General features: G+C 37.9%; 1 protein-coding gene across 3 annotated transcripts in view; it reads left to right on the plus strand.

Moving 5' to 3' along the window:
• ZFAND6 (zinc finger AN1-type containing 6) overlaps positions 1–25,849 on the plus strand; it is a 54,908-nt gene that overhangs the window by 24,068 nt on the left and 4,991 nt on the right. For 2 of the 3 annotated variants that reach the window (XM_061394568.1, XM_061394570.1), the window contains exons 2-4: positions 21,314–21,484; positions 22,702–22,810; positions 23,711–23,811. In XM_061394568.1, the coding sequence (XP_061250552.1) occupies positions 21,331–21,484; positions 22,702–22,810; positions 23,711–23,811 (364 nt within the window). In that variant the 5' untranslated portion in view covers positions 21,314–21,330. Of the gene's footprint in view, positions 1–7,058; positions 7,220–21,313; positions 21,485–22,701; positions 22,811–23,710; positions 23,812–25,849 lie in introns of all 3 variants that reach the window. The other variant, XM_061394569.1, reaches the window with a different exon arrangement.

Genomic DNA, 25,849 nt, shown 5'->3' on the forward strand with positions numbered 1-25,849 from the left:
GAATCACAGCACGCCAGGCCTCCCTGTACATTACCAGCTTCCGGAGTTCACTCAAACTTGTGTCCATCGAGTTGGTGATGCCATCCAGACATCTCATCCTCTGTTGTCCCTTCTCCTCCTGCCCCCAATCCCTCCCAGCATCAGAGTCTTTTCCAATGAGTCACCTCTTCGTATGAGGTGACCAAAGTACTGGAGTTTCAGCTTTAGCATCAGTCCTTCCAAAGAACACCCAGGACTGATTTCCTTTAGGATGGACTGGTTGGATGTCCTTGCAGTCCAAGGGACCCTCAAGACCCTTCTCCAACACCACAGTTCAGAAACATCAATTCTTCGGCGCTCAGCTTTCTTCACAGTCCAACTCTCACATCCATACATGACTACTGGAAAAACCATAGCCTTGACTAGACGGACCGTTGTTGGCAAAGTAATGTCTCGGCTTTTGTGCTGTCTAGGTTGGTCATAACTTTTCTTCCAAGGAGTAAGCGTCTTTTAATTTCATGACTGCAGTCACCATCTGCAGTGATTTTGGAGCCCAAAAAAATAAAGTCTGACACTGTTTGCGCTGTTTCCCCATCTATTTCCCATAAAGTGGTGGGACCAGATGCCATGATCTTACTTTTCTGAATGTTGAGCTATAAGCCAACTTTTTCACTCTCCTCTCTCACTTTCATCAAGAGGCTTTTTAGTTCCTGTTCACTTTCTGCCATAAAGGTGGTGTCATCTGCATATCTGAGGTTATTGATGTTTCTCCTGGCAATCTTGATTCCAGCTTGTGCTTCTTCCAGCCCAGCGTTTCTCATGATGTACTCTGCATAGAAGTTAAATAAGCAGGGTGACAATATACAGCCTTGATGTACTCCTTTTCCTATTTGGAACCAGTCAGTTGTTCCATGTCCAGTTCTAACTGTTGCTTCCTGACCTGCATATAGGGTTCGCAAGAGGCAGGTCAGGTCGTCTGATATTCCCATCTCTCAGAATTTTCCACGGTTTATTGTGATCCACACAGTCAAAGGCTTTGGCATAGTCAATAAAGCAGAAATAGATGTTTTTCTGGAACTCTCTTGCTTTTTCAACGATCCAGCGGATGTTGGCAATTTGATCTCTGGTTCCTCTGCCTTTTCTAAAATCAGCTTGAACATCAGGAAGTTCACGGTTCACGTATTGCTGAAGCCTGGCTTGGAGAATTTTGAGCATTACTTTACTAGTGTGTGAGATGAGTCAATTGTGTGGTAGTTTGAGCATTCTTTGGCATTGCCTTTCTTTGGGATTGGAATGAAAACTGACCTTTTCCAGTCCTGTGGCCACTGCTAAGTTTTCCAAATTTGCTGGCATATTGAGTGCAGCACTTTCACAGCATCATCTTTCAGGATTTGAAATAGCTCAACTGGAATTCCATCACCTCCACTAGCTTTGTTCGTAGTGCTGCTTTCTAAGGCCCACTTAACTTCACATTCCAGGATGTCTGGCTCTAGGTCAGTGATCACACCATCGTGATTATCTTGATTGTGAAGATCTTTTTGTACAGTTCTTCTGTGTATTCTTGCCACCTCTTCTTAATATCTTCTGCTTCTGTTAGGTCCATACCATTTCTGTCCTTTATCAAACCCATCTTTGCATGAAATGTTCCCTTGGTGTCTCTAATTTTCTTGAAGAGATCTCTAGTCTTTCCCATTCTGTTGTTTTCCTCTGTTTCTTTGCATTGATCGCTGAGGAAGGCTTTCTTATCTCTCCTTGCTGTTCTTTGGAACTCTGCATTCAGATGCTTATATCTTTCCTTTTCTCCTTTGCTTTTCACTTCTCTTCTTTTCACAGCTATTTGTAAGGCCTCCCCAGACAGCCATTTTGCTTTTTTGTGTTTCTTTTCCATGGGAATGGTCTTGACCCTATCTCCTGTACAATGTCACGAACCTCCGTCCATAGTTCATCAGGCACTCTATCAAATCTAGTCCCTTAAATCTATTTCTCACTTCCACTATGAGTTACATTAAATTCTTGAAAAGAATATCATACAAACTAGAAAGTTTTAAGCACAGACTTGTCTTCTGGCATACTATTTTTAGATTGTCATAGGTTAATCTGCTGGTTGTTTAATGGCTTGGAAAGGGGAAAGGAACTAATTTAAACTGGATTTGTGTGTTCTACACGTGTTAAAGCATTCCCAGATTCTAAAAATTAAAGATGGAGATACTGGTAATTTGATTTTTACATGGGTGATTGGATTTCATATAATTGATATATAAAGGTTCAGGGCTTGTTTTTGTGATGTGGGTAAATGCAAGTCAAGTATTAATCCATTATATAAATATTTGAGTGCCTAGAACACCTGTTCTATGTAGGTGTGCCAAATACTAGAAATTTAGAGGTTAGCAAGACAGATGGCTCCTAAAATATGTTGTTATCAAAATATAGTGGGGCTGAATTACATGGTCTAACTTTGACCACAAAAGTGACTTGTGTATTAACATGTCTTGGAGCCTTTTTTCATTTCTTTCTATAGCACTCCCTTTCTCTTCAAAGTTGGGACCTGTATAATACGGAAGAGCTAAGGAAATATGGCAAATACAGGTAAAGGTTCATGATTTGCTGTGTCCTGTATTAGAGGTTTGCTGGAAATTCAGAGGAAGACCATGTTGATCTGACTTAATAGAGCTCTGAAGTGGGCTGTATTTTCTGACTCACATGTGTATGTGTTAACAGTCCCTTGGCAGTGTAGGTTAAGAGTTGATTTAGAAGCAGGTAGGTGATACCTGAAAATTTGCTCCCTGTCCTCCAAAATACATACACAGGTATACATACAGATGCCCATGTGCACATCCCATATTTGAGCTAGAGATTTTAGGTTTAAAATTGGATTAAATTTTTAGGCTTGAGTTGGTCATATTTCATTCACAGTATGAGTTGTTCTGATCCTTTTATTATAACTGTTTGCCTGCAGCATTTAGGGAATTGAGTTTTGAATCGAGATCAGAGGAAAAGTTTGTAGAGCTAGCAGATAGGTTTGGTACTGGAGAGTATCTGACACATGCTATCTGAGAAAAAGTGAGAGAAGGCAGGGTTTGGGATAAAATAATTTTGCCTGTTTTCTAGTTGGGTAGAATCCATACTAGAAGGGTTAGATCCCTGGCTGGGGAAAATCCCCTGGAGAAGGAAATGGCTACCCACTCCAGTATTCTCACCTGAGAAATCCCAAGGACAGAGGAGCATGGTGCGCTACAGTCCCTGGGGTCACAAAGAGTCAGGCACAATTTAGCGACTAAACAACAACAGTTCTACAAGTGCCTATTCAAGTGCCTTTTTTTTAAACAAGGTAGCGTTTGGTGCTATATCAAAGATTAATCTGATACAGAGCTTGCCTGAAAGAAGGCCACGGTTCAGTAACAGTGCTCCTGACTTGGAATTAGCTTAAGGACCAGTGAATATTCTACCAGTTAGGTTGCTCGTACCTGACAGAGGGTGTATTCAGATTAGTATAAGAGACTAAATCATCCCTTCTTCTTTGTCCTGACCCTTGTTTTCCCTCCAGTTCCTGCCTTTGTCTCTTTTAGGCTGTGAGCGAGGTGATGTGTTTTTCTGTTCCTTTTCAAGGTGAACCGTTTGTGAGATTTCCTACTAGAGAGACTACTGTTCTGGGCCTCCTGACAAGTAAAACAAAAATGGAGTATAGGCATAGGATGCAAATAATGATTGTGTAGTCAAAGCTGTGCTCTTAACAGCTCTTGCCATCTTGCAGAGACTGACTCTTACAGTTAGTAAAAGACAATTGAAGATAAATTAAAGTGAGGGAGAGTGTGTTAAGCCATTGGAGGGAAAGGAGAATGTGAAATCAGTGAAGTGGTATGTCGCTGTCAGGATTTTCTTCTTTCTTGCCTGTGTTCCTATTTTCTCTTTTTTTTTCTCCCCCTTTCCTTTTTTCCTCCCTCTCTTTGTGGATTTAGACCACTGAAATGTTGTATATTATCCATTTATACCTGGGCCTCTCAGTGATTAACATTCTCTTGTCTTTTCCAGGTGCTCTGTAGTCATTGTGGCATTGTCCGCTTATTGTGGGCAGTGCAGGATTTGCTTGGGTGGGACGTTTGTTTTATTAACGGTATTTCCCTTGTAGGTTACTGATCACTGATTATCTCTTGGCTTTGGTAATGCTTTGCTACCTGGCATACCCAGAAATTAACTTAATTTGGAGTTTTTAGCAAGGACACACCCACTACCGCGTATCCAGTTGAAGAATAGCTGTGCTGTCTTGTAGAAGTTTGTCTCTAACTGCATAGAGTAACAGGGTTGAGAAGAGGTGGACATTCACTTGAATCTTTAGCTCTCACATCGATGTTTTAAATGAGAGCACTGCTTCTTATAATTGATTAAAATGGATAGTCACGAATCAGTTTAGACTGCTGTTGGGTTGGATTTGAGTGTACAGAGATGGCTATAGGAAATGATGGTTCTCTTGTTCGGTATCTGGTTGAACTCCTTGAGAACATCAGGTCCAAATATTTATTTTTCTCAAGTATAATTTTGAAATTATAGAAAATTGCATTAATAATACAAATAGTTCCCATTTACCCCCTGGCAAGATTCACTCATTGTTAACATTTTGCTACATTTGGGCTATCACTTTATTTTTTTCTGAACTTTTTGAGAAGTTGTGTGCATCCTGTCCCTTTACCATGTAGTACCTAAAGACGTGTATTATCTAAGAACAGCATTCTTATAGTTTCAAGGACATTCCAGTTATCAAGGAAATTGATACAATACACTTCTTTAACACACAGCCCACATTCAGATTTCTCTAGTTTCCTCAGTAACGTTCTTTAATAAATTTTTTCCAGTCTAGGATCCAATCTTCAATCATTTATTGACTTGTCATGTCTCTAGTTTCCTTTAATCAGAACCCTATCCTTAGCCTTTCTTTGTCTTTTGTGACACTGACACTTCTGAAGAGTGACAGACCATTTATTTACGGAATCTCCCTCGATTGGGATCTGTCTGATGTGTCCTTGTGATTGAATGTAGGAGGTGTCGCAGTGATTGGATGTAAGAGGTGAGCAGGAATGCTTCGTTACTGCGTGTGATTCTCAGGGCCTCTCATCAGGAGGAGTGTGTCCACTTGTACTCTTTGCAGTGATACCAGCTTTGATCTTCCCATTAGTGTGGGAAAGTTACTGTTTTCCTTTTTCCAGTAAGCAATTCTGGGGAGATACTTTGAGATTTAATATATGCTCTTCATCATCAAACTTTCATCCTCAAAAAATTTTAACATTCTTTGGCAGTTTTGCCAGAATCTATTGTTAGTATGGTGGTTGAAGTTCAAATCTTTGATTGCACAAACCCAGTAGTATAGGAGGGAGTCTGTTCCAGCTGTTGGTTTCCTTGGCTTTATAAAGTATTTTGTGTTGAACTGGATTTTCTCTTCTGAGACTTTGACACATTATTTCAAATTTTGTACTTCTATGCCACTTGTGAGATAAGCCTGCTGTTTTCTTCTTTGTAACAGCCCCTCAGAATGCATTCCACTTTTGTCTTTTCTCTCAGTTACTACTCCCATTTCTAACAGTTGTTTGTTGTGAGAGAGAGCTTTCCTGAGTTTATAATCATACTCTTGGTTTCCTGCTAACACTCATTTATTAATGTCATAGATCTAGCACCAAATCCAGATACCAGTTCCAGATATGGTTTATATCAGTTCCAGATACGGTTTATTCACTACAAAAGATTGCTGTTGCTTATAATCTAGTTTGAGCACGAGGCTTTGGAGTCAAATAAATCTGGATTCAAGTTCTGTCTCTTCAACTTATTAGCTCTGTCCTCTTCAGCAAGTTCGTAACGTCTCTGAACTTGAGTTCCATAATCTGAAAAGAGTTGGTAATAATTGCAGCTACCTTTTAGGGGGGAATGAGGATTAAGTGTGCATGTAAAATTCTGGGAATGGTGTCTGTTGCACTGTAATCACTCATCAAATGTTTATTGTTATTATATAGAAAGGATGCTTCTATTTTTACACCCAAGATTGGTGTAGTTTATTTTTAGCTGTTGTTTTTTACTGTAGGCTCATTTAAATCTGTGGTGAAAATGAGAACGTTTTAGTGTTACTGAAGCACAGTTAGACTCTTGAATAAATATTTTAACTTATGTGAATATTATTCTATCAGTGACAACTTTGATAAAGTTTAGAGTCATTTCTTAAATTATTTATATGTCCATTATAAGTAGATTATAAAGTAACAAACATTTGAGTTATTTTGACTGAATCCTAAAACCTTTAGCCTTTTAGTGCATAGCAAATACACAATCAGTTTTTCAGCATTAAATAATATTTTAAAAATTAGCCAGTGAATTTTGAGTGTTTGTATGCTATTTCTTACAGCATTTTAAAACCATGTTGTTAATATAAATAGTAAATTACTTTGTGAAATCCTAAAACTTTTCCTAAAATTTACTATGGAAACTGAGTTTATTAATACACACATATTGGGGGAACAGTTATCCAGGTATTTTAGGACATATTGATTGAACACAATTTTATTTTCCAGATAAGCTGTCTAGAACACTTGGAGAACCTGTTTCAATAATTATAATATAGGAATTTGAGTCTGTGGGGAAATGTGCTGTAACCTTTCATTGTAATGTTAGAAGTATAGCTCCTCTTTGTATCACAACAGGACCAAGAGTCTTATTCTCCTTAGTCAGAGGGTCCCCAGGGATATTCTTGGTACACTCAGGGCACCCCATTGACTGTCTCTTTATAAAAAAAGTTCTTTCATTGGTGGTTATTTATGCCAAAGAAATAAGCTAAACTTTAGGGAAAAAAAGAAAGACCTAGTTTTGCTTACTTTGAGTATAAATGATTATAAAAGGTAGAAAAATCTATATGTTACAGTTACATATTGTTCTGTTACATACATTGGTGTCAGATAGCAAGTGAAATGTTATTCCTGATTTTACATTGCACCCCTTTTTATGTAGCTGTAAGAGTGAAAGCACTCCTTAAACTTGTAGACAATTAAAGTGTGCATAGTTAATTTGAACTGTCTCAACTCTCTTTCATGTTAAATGTGTTACAGGAATGAATCTGAAGTCTGCTGCAATAAAACACTGAAGGCTTTAAAATGTTTTCTTGCATAAAACTCAAACTTTAAGTAGCTGCTTATGAGGCTAGGGAAGGGAGGAAGCTAATGTCTGTCTCAAGATACAGGACAGCTGTTTGCTCATCAACCTCAACTGTGTGAGTAGACTTAAGCCTGTAACACTGTGTACTTAGGCATAATAATAACTTACAGTTTTAAAATCTAAAGTACTTAAAGATACACTTAAGTCAGCATGATGAGGTATTTTTTAGGGTCTATTTTTTTCTGGTGGGTAGAATGTTGAGGGTGGAATGGGTGATAGGTTTTTATTTATAAAGTATTTTTGAGAATAAAACTTAACAACTAAGTATCATTAGTGACCATGCTCTTTTTTCATTATTCTATTATTGTGAAGCAAAAGAAGAAAATTCTGTAGATCACTCTGTTTTATAGTTGATTTCATCCTTTTAAAATAAATATTTTAATCAATCATAAAATGTATTTTGGAAGTATGATGTGTTAGATATTATATAGAAAATAGTTCTTGGAAATAATTTAATAACTTAAATTGTAATTAATAATTTTTATAATGTCTGTGTTTAATCAGAGAGAGTATGTACTTCAAAATAAAGGAACTCTAGTTTATTGAATGTAGTTAGAAGTCTTTTACACTTGCCAACTTTGTTTTTAACATACTTAATATAAATTCCTGTGGAAAGAAGAATTCTCCTTTTTCTCTTACTAAAAGCTATCACCTTAAGAATCATTTTGGAATAGAGGGGTCTGATTTTTTTTTTCTACTTTCTTTTTTTGTTTTTGTATTGGGTTTTTTCCTTCTCCTTCATGGATTTAGGAGTAAGACTTTTTTTTTTTTTTTTAGGAGTAAGACTCTTAATTGAATGTTTCCCGCAGTAGAGAAACGTATGGTTTTATAGAAAAGATAATTAAAATATAAGACATTGCCATGAGCAGTGTGATGACCATGGAGGTTAAGATTTATCAAATCTTATTAACTATTTAGGGAACTATGAAATAAAAGAAATGCTGTTTGCAGTAAGATGAGCTTACTTTCTCTTTCACATCAGAATGTGTTGACTGAAGGAAAATAAAAATTGACTGATTTTAGAATCAGTGAGTGAGGAGGCTCTTAGAAAGCATAATGAAGAACATGTAGTGAATATGGATATTCTTATGAAAGTAGTCAAAGAGTACATGCCAGAAATGAAGAGAGGAATATAGATACATTCAAAAGTAGTTAAAAAACTTGAAGTTTCAGTCTGTTCGATTTTTTTTTTTTTTCCTTTTCTGGGCTGGTCAGTAAATGGACAGTACTGTATGAATCCCCAGGGGTTACCTTAGTCCTAATTTTTCAGTAGCTCTAAAGAAATCATGTTTAATGATGACAAGTCTCACTTTAGTAAGGTTTTAAGGTCTATAATATGAGGTTTAACTCTACAGTTTACAGTCATTTGGTATTTCCCCTGTAAAGGGTGAGTTTAATTTGGTACTATTTTGTGTAGTACTCTAGCACTCTATGCTCTTCTCTTAGTGTTTCTTTATTGTCGAATAAAGAAAATGTAGGTGAAGGAAGCCTTTAGTACATACTTAGTGAAAGTTTGATTTATTTATTTTTTTATTGAAGGATAATTGCTTTACAGAATTTTGTTGTTTTCTGTCAAACCTCAACATGAATCAGCCATAGGCGAAAGTTAGATTTTTAAAGATAAAATTAGGCAGAAAGGACACACAGTAGGAAACAAGAGAAGCTTGTATATAACTATGGAGGATTTGGGGGAAACTGTATGCCAATAGATTGGTCCTGTTTACATTTCTCCTTCTATCGCTCTGAGATGATTCTTCGTGTCTGTGTTATTATTCTACTGAGCAGGTAGAGCGGAGTGCTGAGGAGCTAATTAAGTTTCCTGGGCTAGGAAGTGCTTGCAGGAGAGAGTGAGCACCATTCGTAAACTCTGCTTCTGCTCTGTCCCTGGCCTGCCCTACCCTTAGCATACCACATAGGCTTCTTGTTGATCTTGCACTCACTTCTGTGACAGAGTTTTGCCTAGATCATATGTATATTTTAACTTCTTATGTTGTTGTGTCTTGCAATATGCAGTAACATGGAGTTCCTGAGTTACACTGAAAGCCATGTAACATGCATGGTTAAGGGCCCAGGGTGTACAGTCAGGCTGCCGATTCAGATCCTAACATGATAGTGAACAAATGACTTAAACCTTTCTGTGACTCACTTTTCTAATCTGTAAAATAGATACAGTAATAATTTGTTACCTGATACGGGGTATTGTGAGGTTTAAGTGAGTCATCGATACTTGCAAATTATTACTTTTATTATTAATCTTTTGTTTCTTCTTTGAGAGGAATAATAGTAAGTGGCCTATTCCAAGTCCTTAAAGTAATCAGTTGTAAGGCTTTAGGATCTAGAATTGGAAATTCAAAAAGGAGGGTATTTTCAGTTGGGTATCATGGAAGATCTCTCTTGATCAGTAGAATAGAGAACCTTACTCTCCTGCCTTCTGTTCTCCTTCTGCTGTATTAGCTAGCCAAGTTTCAGTTTTCAGTACACATATGTGGCTAAGTGTATTGGACAGTGCTGTTCTAGATGGTTGGATTTGAATCTGTAATATATTTACTTTAAACATGGCATATCTTGATGACACGCAGCTGTATTTGTCTAGAACATGAAAGATTGGTCTTGGTGTCAGATGTAACTCCACACAAGAGGAAGAAAGGAAGGGAAAATACTTATTGAGGAATATTGGTTAAAGTTAGGAATATTTTCTCTGACTTTTAGGTCAAGTGATTTTTAGGCACTTCAGCAAAGTCAGTATCAGTTTAGTCACTCAGTCGTGTCTGACTCTGTGACCCATGGACTGCAGCACACGAGACTTCCCTGTCCATAATCAGCTCCCGGAGCTTGCTCAAACTCATGTCCGTTGAGTTGGTGATGCCATCCAACCATCTCATCCTCTGTCATCCCTTTCCCCTCCTGCCTTCAGTCTTTCCCAGTATCAGAGTCTTTTCCATTGAATCAGTTCTTGGCATCAGGTGGCCAAAGTACTGGAGCTTCAGCATCAGTCCTTCCAATGAATATTCAGGACTGATTTCCTTTAGGATGGACTCACTGAATCTCCTTGCAGTCCAAGGGACTCTCAAGAGTCTTCTCCAACACCACAGTTCAAAAGCGTCAATTCTTTGGCACTCAGCTTTCTTTATGGTCCAGCTGTCACATCATACATGACTACTGGAAAAATCATAGCTTTGACTAGAGTCATTATAATGATATTTTAAAATAAGGCATGGATGGATGAACTAAGCAGTATTGAAGGTCTTGAGTTCTGTCAGTTTAATGCTGGAAGAGTGCTTTCTAATCTAGAAGCACCTTTGAAAGCTTGGCAATGTAATGGATGGCAAACTTAAGTCTCTCAGGAAGGACTCAGTACCAGTGTTTTATTATAAGAGAATCTTCCTCTGTTGGAGATGGTCCTGCTAAACCTTAAAGTAGTCTGGAGTCAGCACTGGTCATCACTCATTGTGTGTGTAGAAATGTGGTGTGTGTGTGTGTGTGTGTGTGTGTGTGTTTCTGCTGCTTCTAATAGGAAGAAGTAGAAACATGGTTTTATGTTCTGTAAGATTTTGCTGTTTTCTGGAATCTAATCAGGGGCCAGAACACATTGGAACAGATATCCATTCTAACTGAAAAAGGGAAATGGGAGATTATTTTAAAAGAGATGTGAAAAATCTCAGGGAATTGGCAAGAGGTTTACAGCTTTGGTACCTTTTTCTGTGTTTGGTGTTCTTCCTCTTCTCCACCACCTTTTCAGATTGGGCCATTGGGTCAGGTTTTCCCCCCTCTCTACTTAACTTTTCTGGAAATATCCTGTGGTACCAGTGGGGCAGTTAGAGTTAAGACCTGAAGGTTGTACATATTGTATTAAAAGGGAGTTGAAGGAGTCAATTGACATGCCTAACTTCAGTTTCTTTAACTGATTAAAAAGAAGGGAGGAACTCTATGAAAGTAGAGTGTTTTGGGTGCATTTTATAGTTTTGTGGCTCATAGGGATTATTGAAATTAAAAGTGACATCTGTGTATATACATGAAAGTCACACATCCGTATTCCTATCCTAACACTTGTACTGATCCTTATAAGCAGAGCTGTCTGTCATAACTTTCATCTTTTATGGTACCTCAGAGAGCAGTAGGCAGCACAAGTGTATAAGCAAGGCCCCTTAAATGAAGAACTGGGATAAAAAGAAAAATCGACCTATAATCATTTAATTTTGCTGTATCTTTTCTGATCACAGTCTAAACTGCATAGTTTTGAAGGTGTTTTTTCATGTCTTATATTTGAGTGCCTCTTGTGTACCTGCCATTGCTCTGGAACAGGAATTGGCAAACTGAAGCCCATTACCACCTCTTTTTGTTAATAAAAGTTTTATTGGAACAGAGCTATGCCCATTTATTTAGTCGTTTGGAGAAGAAAAGTAAATGAAAACACATAAATATGGGAACCAATGGGAAAATTTGAGTGGGTTCCCTATTTTGCAAAAAAAGGATATTGAATTGTTTTGTGCAGATAATGACTATGTCAAATTCTTTAAGATATGCAATATGGAACCTGCATAAAATTGAGAACATAAAATTGACTACAACTTTCATTATAAAATAACAACATGGTGTGCCAGCTTAAGCACATTGCTAAATGAAGCCCTCTCTGAGTGAACTGAATTAGAAAAAATACCCCGAAGCTCAAGAGAGTGAGGCTGAGCATCTTTGTTCAGGGCACAAACTGTATAACATTTAGTGGTCCTTGCTGGCAAACCTAGATCCTGTCTCGAACAGCAAATTCAGTTTCTTTAGAAGGAGCCTATTGCAGCCTATTTGCTTTGGGGTAAATGCTTATTTCCTGCAGGTTGTAGTACAAGGCTGCTACTTTGCAACACAGTTTAATTCACGTATTCAGCAAATACTGAATATCTACCATGTGCCAAGCATTTTTGTAAGTTATCAGTGGACAAAATGGACAGAGTCGCTGCTGTTACAGAGATAACATTTTAGTAGAGGGAAGATATAGATGAAATAAGTTTAATTTAATAGTAAAGATTAAGATAAGGGCACTGAAGAAAAATAAAACTGGATAGGGTAATAAAGGATGCTGGTGGTTATTTCAAATAGGGGGATGAGGGAAACCCTCCTTCAGAAGATGACAGGTGAGCAAAGGCCTGAAGTAGATGAGGGACTCCTGTCCTCCTAGTGACTTCTGGAAGGTAGAAGTTATAGCAGTTACAAAGGCCTTAAGACCGGAGCATACCTGGCAGTGTATGTGATCCGGAGGAGTGGGAGAGAGGAGGTCAGGTAATGGGGGAACAGATTATAAAGCGCCTCTATGTCGGTAGGGAGTTTGGCTTTTACTTGGTCAACTGGAGGATTTTGAGCAAGCATGCAGTGTGCTTTGTTTTAGATTTAACATGATCACTGGCTGCTGTGTTGAAAATACACCATAGGAAGGTAGTAAGAGAAGCAGGGGAGACAGATGTATCAGTAACTGTATTGGTTATCAATAACTATATAGCACATTACCCCCAAAACTTAATGGCTTCAAACAACAAACGTTTATTGTCTCACATGGTTTCTGTGAGGAATAGAGAAGCGGCTTAGCTGTGTAATTTTGACTCAGGGTCTCTCATGAGGTTGCAGCTCAGATGTCAGCAGAGGTTGCAGTCATCTGAAGACTTCACCAGGACTGAAGGGTCTGCTTCCAGATTCACTCACATGCCTCGTGGCCTGAGGCCTCAGTGACTGAGCAGTTGGGTCCCTCCCTACAGCACCGTCGGGCCTTCCCCAGAGCGAGCGATCCACGAGAGAGAGCAGGGCAGCAGCCACAGCGTGCAGCGTCTGCCGTGACTACGGACCATCACGTGCACAGCATTCTTTTGTTATCCAGACCAACACCCAGAAAATGCGGGTGGGGACTACCAAGGGCCTGAATGCCAGGAATCCTGGGGCTCTCTGGGGGTCGCCTTGGAGGCTGGCACCTGGTTTACATGGTATTGTCTCAGTGTCATCACAGCAAAGCCTGCCTTTCAGCAGTACCAGTGAGTTCCAGGGAGGAGTGACTGAGTCATAGGCCAGACTCGGATCACATGCCCACCCCTGAGACAGGTCTGGCTCTGAGGAGGCGGGGTTAGACCTATCTCAGCAAGTGAGAGAGAGGTTCTACTATCTGAAAGGGTAAGGAGGAAAATGTACCAGGCAGACAGAAACTGTCAGTTCAGGAATATGATATCTTCATGTCCAGTTATTAAATGCTTTTATAATGATTAAGACACCATGGATGTTATTTATATAGCCTTGGTGAATAGAAAGCAGTGTGCTAAATAGAGGACAGTTTGTACCAAGAACCTTGCTGTCCTTTTTCCCATCATAGCTACAACTCTGTGTAAACTATACCTGCTGTTAAAAGATTTGTGTGAAATATTGCCTTTCATAGTTTTTTCCCCTTATTGGGTGATGAACATATACTTAATTAAGAGATGAAGGTTAGGGAGCAAATAATACTTTAAATTTACATTGTCTGGATTAGAGAGAGTCCCACAGTTAGTAGGACCTCTGCCCCTGGGAGTCCCAGGCCCACCTAGACTCCCCACATTCTCTCCGGTGATGATTACATTAACACCATTTGCTTATTTAATCCAGGAATTGGCAGACTTTTCGTTCATCACCTATTTTTGTTCAGCACATGACCCAAGAATGGCTTTTGTATATTTAAGTGGTGAAGGTAAAAATCAAGAGGGACATTTTATAATGTGAAAATTCTAGGAAATTCAAATTTTGGTGGTCATTAAGTTCAGTTCTATTGGAACATTGTTGGTGGCTGCTTTGATGTGACAACAGTGAATTGAATAATTGTAACAGGTTGCATGGCCTTGAAATCTAAAATATTTACTATTTGGTCATTTACAGAAAGGTTTGCTGGCCCCTGATTTACACATTTTTGAGTGCAGCAGAGTAGAGTCATCTAAGGTGGGAATGCCAGTCAGTTTTCCTGAAGCCTATCTTCTTCACCTGGAAGCACCATAGTGGCCTCAATTTGTGAGACCTGTTGTGCTGGTCAGTGAAAACGTCTTTATGTCAATAACCAGGGAAGTGAGGTTTGAGTATACTAGAATTGGCTCAGAGGTCTCTTATCCTTGTATAACTTAGTGTGTTGAAACTGATGGATTATTTGCAGGGAAGGAATATGTGGTATCCCCCAGGATGTTATTCTCGTGTTAGCTGGACTCAAGCCATTTTGTCCTTCAGCCCACACAGCAGCAGGAAAGACAAGCTAACATAGGGACCTAGGAACTGCTGTACAGAGAGAGAGCTGCAGGGCACCCTCAGTACAGTAGGAACCCTAACTCAGAGTGAACAGGGTAACCCTAGACTATCAGAGTGAACAGCATCATCACCACATCTTCTACTCTTTCATCTGTTCACTTTATAGATGTCCCTAGGTTTTCTATAACCTTTGCAGAGATTCTTGACCCCCAGAACATATGTCTCTTGCCTATATGATAGCTGATGGAGCCAAATGCTGAGAACCTCTGTGGGAAATTACTATATGCTATCAGGAGACATTAATCTCAAACACCTGTGACAGAATGGGTATTCTTCTTTGATCAATTATTATTAATAAAACAAATTATAGAAGAGTGTTCAACTACTTTGCTCTTTTCTGAGATTTCCATTTGATAAAATTGCAGAGGATTAGCCAGTTTTGAGTGGTAAAGGCCAGGGGCAAAGGGAAAGCTTGTCTTATCACTTTGCGCCTGCAGTTTTAGTTCGAAGTTTAGTAGGCATTCTTATGTAACTCAGCATGTATATTTCTTTCTTCTCCTGAAATAAATGGTAATGATTCCAAGTTGAAAAGGTTGTAGGTGTTAACCTAAGAATTAAAACTCTGATGCTTATGAGCCAGGTGAAGGTAGCCTTGAGTTGGAGAGTATAGGCTCTCTCTGAGAAGGATCCAAGCTGATAGGTTTAATTTTGGGAACATCAGTCTACTGTTGTCAGGTTTTGCTATTTTCAAGAGGAGCTGAAAACCTGAGATTTTTTATTTGACATTTCCCCAACTTTTGGAAGTTAACAACTAATTAAAAAAAATTAATATGTGCTGGCTAACCAAACATGCCTGTGGGTCAGATTTCACTTGTTTGCCAGTTCACAACTTCTGTATTTAATTTGTCATTGTAAACCATATATCCTCCCTATTTATTTCAGGAGGAGGGAGAACAATGAAATGAAAAATTATATGTGCCTTTTATAACTGGTTTGGATTACTGATCATTCTTGCTGGGTGACTGTTTCAGTATATGAATCATGGGTACTGTGGTTGAAACATTTTTCATCAGTCTGTTTTCTCCCCCTTTCAATGGAAAATAACCCTTTTGGGGGGCCTGATGTGAATAGTCCAACAAAAATGAAATGTGTGTATTCAACAAAATACTTTGTATTATTCATAGTAGGCAAAAAGGGAATTTGAAAAGGGAAATGACTTGTGTACCTGTAAAGCATTTGAATAATGGGTGAGCTTAAGTGCCCCCATAAGGTGGTACAGAGAGTGTGTGTTGGAATACAAAACAGAGGAGGATCGAGGTGGACAAAAACGAAACCAGAAGAGGTAGAATTTAAGCTGATTCCTGAATAGGATTGTTGTAGGCAAAGTGAAGAAGCGGAGGGCATTTATGAAGGAAGGAGCAGTATGAGTTAGATTTTTGTTTCCAGCAATGAGCATGATTTGTTTCAAACAGATGGGAGCAAAGGAACCTCTGCTTTTAGGCAGAGCAGAGATAGAGCAGTTACTGAGTTTCCACTCTGTGCCAGGTACTCTATGGATGCCTTCTGTATACATTGTATTACTTAATCTAGTTATATAAATATGAACACCCTTTTAAGGAGTTGAAACCTAGGGAAGTTTAGTAACATGTTCAAGCTCTTATAGGCAATAAAAACAGCAAAGCTGGGCTCTGACCCCAAGCCTATTCACTTTGCACTCGGCATTTACTTTTCAGGGAAATTGGACTGGTTACGGTAAATTATGTAGAGCTCAGAATCCCAGGTCTGGTACTCCTTCCTGGGGCAAATATAGAATAACTAAACTGGAAGAAATATGATGAGAACTTGGTGTTCTAGGAGAATTTAAATAAGTGGATTTTGAGGAGAGGCAGTAGAACAGAAGGAAAAATACTATTAAAATAGCCCAGGTATGAAATGAGAATCAGAATTGGGATGAAAAGAAAAGAGCATGAGATATTTCCAAATGAAAATTATTGGAACTTGGTGACTGAAGTCTAGGGAATGAAGTAGAGTGAAATAAGTTTGACATGTATTTGCAGTTATAATTGAGTCTATGTTGCATTCATTCATTGCCGTTCTTTTGTCAGAATTTTAATAATTAGTAATGAACTTTCTTTGTCGTCTTAAAAGTATTTGATCTTGAATTTTTTATGCTAATGAAAATTTCTTAGGTTAAAAGACATATAGGAAAAAAGTTTCTCAAGAACTTCGTTAAGCTAATTAAAGCTGCATAATGAAAAATTTTAAGAAGCTGCATATTCAACCTTAAGGTTGAGTAAATGAATGAAATTTTAAATTATCTTTAAATGAAAAGAGTAAGAATTCGTGAATGTTCCCAAATTTGTAGGTTTGGCAGGACAGGATGGACTTTGAAAGTCATCCTCTTTTAATTTTGTTTTTGATTGGAAAAAAAAAAAAAAGGACATTGACCTCAAAGCTTACAGATATGTGGCCTTGGGCAAGTTACTAACTTTCTTTGAATATCAGTTTTCTCATTTAAAATGGGGATATCACTAATACTGACATCATAGGGTTCTGGAGAGAATTAAGTGAGGTAATATAAATAAAACAATGAAAGTGGTTTGTGGCCCATAGTAAGCTCTGAGTAAGTATCTGAGGAAGGTAGAGAGGACAGTCAGGTGTGGATTTGATAATGAATGTTAAGAGTCAAATCACATTTTCTGAATTCTCTTCTAATTCGTACTTTTTTTTTTTTTCAATTCCACCGTGCTGATCCATTTTTCACAGTCAGGTGTGGATTTGATAATGAATGTTAAGAGTCAAATCACATTTTCTGAATTCTCTTCTAATTCGTACTTTTTTTTTTTTTCAATTCCACCGTGCTGATCCATTTTTCTCTGGCGATCTCAGTCTTTACCTCCTTGGATTTGTGGTTCTATCTATAATCCCACAATACCTAGAGCAATCAAGGAATTGTTCTGCTTTCTCCTTCTCTTTCCTCTTTTCCTTCCTGAATGCCAGGTTTGTGGGCCCTTCCTAGTTACCTACCAAAAAAGTACCAGAGCATGGGGACACCAGACTTTCAGTTTCTCCAGAGCCACCCCATCTTTGCCACTACACTTAAAGATAAACTAGGACACCCTTTTGTGGCTCTTGGTCTTTTTTCTGAATCCTCATGAAAAGTTACATTTTGTGGCCTAACCATGAATAAATAAAACTGATTTTTTTCCTTTTATTTCTCTCTTTTCCTGTGAAATCCTTGGTGCTTTTTATCTGCCATGATAATAGTTTTTGAAAGCTTTTGACTTAAAAAATTACTGCTGATTTGCTACTGTGCAGGGTATTTTGGCTTGGGGAAATTGTTACAACATTTTGAATTTTAGTCTTACTGTTCAAAAGCAGAGGTTGTGATACAAAAAGCTTCCTGGTCATGTTGTACTTCTTACCTGTGACTCTCTGCTTGAGTTTTTATAGATAGTTCTCTTTTCTGCTGCTGCTAAGTCACTTCAGTCGTGTCCGACTGTGTGACCCCATAGACGGCAGCCCACCAGGCTACTCTGTTCCTGGGATTCTCCAGGAAAGAATACTGGAGTGGGTTACCATTTCCTTCTCCAGTCTCTTTTCTGGATGCTTGTAATTGCCAGCATATACTGAAAAATTTGTCAGTACTGGTAGGGAAAGTTTTTAATTCTTATATAATTTTAATGTCATTAATATGCAGTATAGAATAGTTGGTGATTTAGAACAGTGTTTCCTGAGAATTCCCTGGCTGTCCAGTGGTTAGAACCCGGCACTTTAACTGCCCGGGCCCAGGTTTGATCTGTGGTTAGGGAACTAAGATCCAGCAAGCCGTGAAAATAAGTAAGAACACTGAGTCTCAATCTTTTTCCTTTATAGCCCCCCCACCCCACTCCCAGGAGTCTTTTGAAACAGTTTTTTCCTTATTGGCTTCCTACCTCCATAAAAATTTAATTCCACAGATGCAGTTATCTATAGTATATATTATATGTCCATCTGTTTTATACATACAGAGTAAGGGGGTTTTGTATTCCCATCTCCAGGGTCAGAGTCTGTCTTCTTGAGCTGGTGCTGCTTGCCGTGCTGGTTACAGCAGCAGGTTCTCAGAATTTTTGGTTTCAGGACCTTTGAGTTCTCAAAAGTTATTGAGTACGTTGAAGACTTTTAGCCTTTGTCTGTCATATCTTGTGAAAATTTTATCATATTACAAATTAAAGTGTGAGAGAATCACAGATATTTATTAGTTATTAATTTATTTAAAAGTTATTGTGAAAAATAACTCCACCTTCAAAGGGTTCAGTAAGAAACATGATATTGTTATGCATTTTTGCAAGTTCTTTAAGGTCTGGCTTAGAACAAACAGCTGGATTCTCATGGTTGCCTCCGTATTCAGGCTGTTGGTTCATGGGGTTGCAAAGAGTCAGACACGACTGAGCAACTGAACTGAACAATGTTTAAAAAAAGAAAGCTGGTGTCATACAGATATGTAGGAAAAGGAAGGAGTATTTTGATAACCTTTTCAGATAGTAGATGTCTCTCTTCTTTGGTATTACACCAAAATGTGACAATTTGTAGTTTCTTAAAGGGATAAGTTACAGTGTAGAATCTCATACTGTGTAAAAATGTTTTGTCCTGTTACTCTGAAACCCATAGGTCTATCTTTCCCTTTGAGTGAGTGTTTTGTTCATGAATAATTTTGTACCATAGTATGTTGGTCATTTAGAAAATATTGATTTCCTGGCTTATGCAGATCTCCCAAATGTTGATAATAGAACCAGTACTCACATGTCATTAATATCACCACTAATCAGCTTCCCTGGTGGCTCAGATGGTAAAGAATCTGCCTGCAGTGCAGGAGACACGGGCTTGATTCTTGGGTTGGGAAGATCCCCTGGAGAAGGAAATGGCAGCCCACTCCAGTATGCTTACCTGGAGAACCCCATGGACAGAGGAGCCTGGTGGGCTACAGTCCATGGGGTCACAAAGACTAGGACATGGCCGGGCGACTAACACTTTCACTTTTTTCACTAATCATTTTAAGAGACTCTCTAAAAATTATTTGTCAAGCTTTTTTACTTTATTATTTAAATATTGTCCTTGGCAATAAATACCATTAGTTATTTTTCTTGAAGTAACAGGCTTCATTCATTTCTGAGAAAATATCTGATATAATCAAGTCTGAATAATCAGAAACAAAAAACCTGTTCTGTGAAGATGACTCAGCTTGTAACTCAAATAATTGTTCAAGTGCTTTTTCTTCACTCACCATACCTCTGTATGCCACAGGAATGCTTTATGTGTATTTCCCAGTTTGTCACACAAAATATTAACAAGTTGTGTGTGTTCGGTCTCAGGATTTAATAAATTAAGAATTTTGCTGTGACAGTATGATGATCAAGAATTTAGTAATGGTACTGTATGTCATGGTTTGACTCCTTGATGAGGCTCCAGGTTCTTACCACCTTTGCTGTTTACTCATCATTGGATTCTGAGATGACTTGGCTTCATAAAGTAAAAAAGATGTTTTTCAAAATCTCAGATTCTATTCCTAGGCCTAAAGGTCTAAAGATTATCAACAGTTTTAGGTTTTTCTTTTTAAAGGTAAATGCTAAACCTAAACCTGCTTTGTTTTATAATTCAGTCAAATGCATTATTGCTCTTGGTTCTGAAATTTGCATTAAACCCACCCCATTCACCCCTCAATCCACAACAGTGTTTGCAAATAATTTAGGTGAAAAAAAAATCTGTTAGTGGGAAACAGTGAAGGTTTCTTTCATTGTTTATCAATTCGAGAAGACTTCAGTGGCAAAACACTGTCCTTCATTGTTAGTCTTATCATTTATGATGTTTGAACATAGACTTCTCTGTAAAGACACCTATACCCATTTTGGAGTAACCTTCATTTCATTTGGGAGGCTTTTTGTTGTTGTTGTTTTTTAAATAAGATAGAACTTGTTATTACCTTCTGTCATGTTATTCATGCCAAAGAACCGCTTGCTGTATGGGAGGAATGGCACACAGGGTTCTTCTGTCTGCTGTAATTGATTATTGCCTGTGGTTCCCAAACAATTCCTCTGCCTGTTTTTAAATTTTAAGTACTTTAAATATTCTGTCCCCAATTATATAGTAGTATCTTCATTTAAGAGGATTTTAAAAGTACAAAGAAGATACACATTAGAAAAAAAAAAAATCTGTTAGCTTTCCCATCCTTAGATTTATTCTTTCTGATCCTTGTTGATGATTAATAGGTTTTTCAGCATTATAAATAAGCTGTGAAATACATGCCGTGTGTATATACACATAATGTATTTATAATTTTTTTCTGATTCTACCCAAGTTATTCTGTTGAAGGAGATGATGGGTTCAAAAGGGCAGTCTTTCACAAGGCTCTTAAGATGAATTGTCAATGTCGCTTTCTAAAATGGCTGACTCACTTTCTCATTTTACCAGTGTTCTATTTCTCCACATCTTCACCAGCATTGATATTATGTTAAATGCTTTTTAAACAGAAAACATTATGCAAGTTAAAACAAACTTTTTTAAGCAATAGTTAAGTGATTAGGCCTTACTAATACAACAAAGAGAAAACTGTATTTCTCATTCCTAGGTGTCCAAGCTGAACTAGACTTAAAGGATTTTTCTTAACATTCTGATGGTGTGGAGTCTTTAGATCTTTCTCTAGTTCATAACATTGTTTGAGCCAGTACAATCCTCCTTTTGTACAGTGAGGGTCAGAGATAAAAGTTCAGTTTTTGTATCCTTTCGATATTTTTTTTTCCTCTCTCTATGCCAGACAGCTGTAGAGTGGTTTGGGGAGGAGTATATGTGCATTTTCCTTTATTACATAAAGCGGATTTGGATAATATATGATTGTAGTATGTATCAGAGTTCTCTGCTCATTCTGTGTAAATTTCAGGTGTGCAACAGAGGAACATGGCTCAAGAAACTAATCACAGCCAAGTGCCTATGCTTTGTTCCACTGGCTGCGGATTTTATGGAAACCCTCGTACGAACGGCATGTGTTCAGTGTGCTATAAAGAACATCTTCAAAGACAGAATAGTAGTAATGGTAGAATAAGCCCACCTGGTAAGTAGTTCTTACCTGGTAAGTAAAACACAGCGCTGTTCATAACTGAGATACACCTGAGTAGCACAGGATACCCAGCACCTCTTCCTGCTTCCACACTGTACTTAAATTACTACATTTACATCAGGAAAATGTCTCATTACATATTGTAATGATCAGTGGTAGGGCAAGAGAAAGAGGAGGATCTCCACTCATTGAAAAGAACTACTGTAGATCCATCTCAGTCTTACGTGCTGTGCTCAAGAACTCTTATCTTACTAATTAATAAAATAGATGCACACTCCAAGTATGTAGAGCTGTCTTGGAAAATAAGCTCTGAATGAGTGGGGGCTGTAGGAGGACCTTGATTCTTTTCTCTAGGATGACTTCTGAGGCCAAGGTAGTTGGAGGAGAGAGTTCCACATGGATAGCCACAGATGATTTCAGAGAAAGCCTTCCTCCATTCTGCATAGGAAGGAGAGGTGGGGGCAGTTTGACTCAGAGAAAAGGGTGTTTGTTCATCCCCAGTTCACTTGAGTTCTTTATGCGTTTTTATGTCAGAGGATTCTCCTGGAATTGATGTGGCTTTTGCTTCAATGATTGTGTAAAAAGGGATTTTGAACATGAACTTTACTCATTTAGGATAGTTCTCATGTAGGTTAATGCCTGAATGTAGGTTTCTGTGGTTAATGAAAGTGCAGGCTGTTACTTAGTTCATTTAAAATTGCTTGTGGAGTCTATTTCATCATTGCTTCCTGTTCAAGCTGGACTTTAAATTTTCTTGAGGCTAAAATCAAGTGAATATAAGTTACTATATTGTTTTGTAAAATCATTATCTACATTTTTGCCTTATGAAGAACAGGTAAAATAATATAACCTGAGTGCAGATTTTAATTCTGAACTTAACATTTGCCTTACTGCTGAATTCTTTTTTATTTTAAAGATCTCATTGTGCACTATTATTTGGAAGACATTTATGAATTAAAGAGTTTGTGCGATAATCCTAAAAAATAGTAGTTTAGGTCTTGACTATGTATATTTTGTATGTGGTAAAATTAGCATCCTTTTCATAGGAAAATTATTGAAAACTTTTAGCTAAAGTAATGAACTGGTATATTACATAGTAAAACAAAACCCGTATACTGTATTTCCTGGGAAACTGGTCTTGGTTTTTTTAGATAAGGTGCTGGCCCGCCCAGGGCACAGAGTCACTAACATGCGATGTGGTCCTGTTGCAGCGCCTTCTGTCACAAGTCTGTCTGAGTCCTTACCAGTCCAGTGCACAGACGGTAGTGTCCCAGAGGCTCAGTCAGCGCTAGACTCAACAGCTTCATCTATGCAGCCAAGGTAAGAGGCCGCCTCGGAACTGTGGCCAGAGAGCTATCAAAAAGTAAGGCATTTTTTCCATATCTGGTCAGTTCTGTTATTTAAGGAAAACTATTTAAAGTCACTTTAGGATTAACTAGCAGAAACTTCTATCTATCTCATTATCACTGACTAGTCAAAAAAATCTTTTTATTGGTATTACATTACAGTGAGAGTAGGGAGTTGTCTTAAAATTTAATGAAAAGATTTGTTTTTCAGACAGCTTTTTTCTTTATTTTTCTTCATATGTATCCTGACCAACCCCTGAAGTCCTTTTGAAGCATGTTAAGTTCTTCTAGTCATAGGCCTTTGATGGAAATACTAGTGCTTTGTGTTAAAAAACGGTTTTGTCACAGGTTCTCTGTTTAATATCGTGTGATCCTGTTCTCTGTGTAATATCATGATGTCATCCTGATATCTATTTGTATTGTAGTGTATTTTCTTTTTAACTGAAGTCTTTTAGAAGTTGGAAACACAGAAATATTTGTTTCATTCTTACCCTGCTGTTAGGAAACATATACTAAGTTTCTGCTCTGAAGTTCCTTTTTCCAGTTTTCCTGAGTCCATCAGTGCATCATATACAACTTTGTGTTAGGGTTCCTGAAGCATGTCTTTATCATACTAGTGTTCATTTAGTAAATTCATACACAGTGGACACGTACTATTGCTTTATTTCAAAATCAAAAAATTTCTGGTCCAAATTGGTCTCAAGTTTCAAAATTCTGTAGTTATGTGAAAGTTATTTTTTTAAAAAAAGCATTTCTGGTTAATTCCTGTCTTAATGATCTGCTTAGATATATTGAACTCTTACTTATTAATCACTTAGTTTTTAGTCATGAATAGAGATCATCTTTTAAAATCTAAATATTTTTGCTTTTCTAGCCCTGTGTCAAATCAGTCACTTTTATCAGAATCAGTAGCGTCTTCCCAAGTGGACAGTACATCTGTGGACAAAGCAATACCTGAAACAGAAGACCTGCAAGGTTTGCACATGATCTAGCACATGTTTGGTCATTTATTTAACGTTTGAGTATTCCTAGCCAGGCACTCTCCTAGATGGCATGTGTTTTTAAAATTACCTGCCTGATACATATTTTTTATATTTGTTTTCTTTATGAGCAGGGTGTTTTACATTCTTAAGTATTTAATTGACTGAAATGTAGGGAGCCCTTTCCCACTTATATGTAATTAGGTCATCAGCATCAACATAGAAATTTAAAATCTGTTTTGTTTGAGCAATATAATTAAATGAATGAGTGGTTGTGTTATACTGTTCTCTTTTACTGTTTTGTCTGTTTTAACCTAAATATTCTTCCCTCTCCCATGAACCAGGGCTGCTGGTTTAAGAGGAATCTCTTGCTTTGGACTTGGATTATCTATTTACTTTGACTGGCAGTGACCCCCCCTTTCCCCACATGTGACTTCCAGGGCAACAGTCACACTCAGTTACTCTTATTTATAGCATGGCATCTCAAGTTCTTGCCCATGCTTTTCGTATCCCCATTATGTGAACCAAAGTGAAGTGAATCTAGGAAGACTGGAATATGTGTATGAAGGCTTTCTTCATGGGCAGAGCTAGTAGAGGAGGCATTTAGGATGCTGTGAAAAATCTGTGCTTGGTTAATGATATTCTACTAGTGTGTGGAAACGATGTATTAATTGAGGAGGATACTCTGGAAAGAAGCCTGAAGATGAGCTGTGTGTCACTTGACCTGTGACGTGATTTAAACAGACACGATGCTGTACCTATTGAACCCTTCCACTGTACATGGTGTTCACAGGGTGACGACAGATATACCTGGCAATCTTAGCTGAAGTTTGCTATAGTTTAAAATTTAGTTAAGCTAGCTAATTCCCCTTCCTCTGATTTCATGCCCAACAAATGATTGGCATAATTTGCCTCCTTGCACATTTTGCTGTAGAAAGAGAATGTAACTGTTTGATCAGGATAAATATTCCATGCAATTATGAATATTGTAAATATTCATGATTACTATAAGTGAATAATTTTTATTTTTAGTTAAATAGAAAAGTTTAAGGATGGGTGGAGACAAAGGGTATTTTTTAAAGGAGAAATAGAAAAATTCCCCAAATTTAGTTATCCATTAGACATGGGAAATAAGTTAAGGGTGATGTTAAAGCTTTCAGTTGGATGACAGTTGAAAACGGCAATGATGTGTTTGTTCTCAACAGGGAGGTTGAAAGAAGTGATGGTGAGACAAGATTTTAGATAGAGCAGATTGGAAGTGGTCACATTTCAAAACTTAAAGACTCAATTGGAGGCAGTAGATGGGTAAATGGGTGTTTAAATGTATGAGCAGTCTGAGGTTTGGAAGTCCTTGGCCCAGGTTGGAAGATGAGAGGCATAATGGAGAAGAGCAGGTAGGGTACCAAGTCTGCACCGGGGAGAGGATACATTATCTGGATCCTGGTTACTTTCAGGCCCTAGATGCAGAGAATTGAGAAACAGGGGTTGCTTGGCAGTCTCCAGAGAGAGCTAGGGATGGAAGAATGAAAACAGGCTGCTAACTATGAAGGTGTTATTTACGTCTTAAAGTTGAACAAATTTTAGAATGTTGATAGTGGAAAGTTACATGCTGCTTAAGAATAAAACAGCAGTGGTTTTACAAGTTTGACCAAAAACAAGATTTTAAGTTGGTAAACTGTTATAATACAAAGACCCATTTATGGTATATGGATAATAATAAGTTTTATTCGCCTAGTGCTGAGTACATTAATGGAAAAGATGGTCTTGATGCTATGTTAGGAGAAATTGTGCATGCTGAGTCGCTTCAGTTGTGTCCAAACTCTTTGCAACCCCATGGACTGTAGCCTGCCAGGCTTCTCTGTCTATAGGATTCTCCAGGAAAGAATACTGGACTGGGTTGCCATGCTCTCCTCCAGGAGATCTTCCTGACAAGGAATTGAACCCATGTCTCTTATGTCTCCTGCATTGGCAAGCGCTTTCTGTACCACTATTGAGGTTTTAAATAATGGGGTTTTAAACTGTATAGACTCCTT

The sequence above is a fragment of the Bos javanicus genome, chromosome 21 (genome assembly GCF_032452875.1).
Source record: "Bos javanicus breed banteng chromosome 21, ARS-OSU_banteng_1.0, whole genome shotgun sequence".
NCBI classification, from domain to species: Eukaryota; Metazoa; Chordata; class Mammalia; order Artiodactyla; family Bovidae; genus Bos; species Bos javanicus.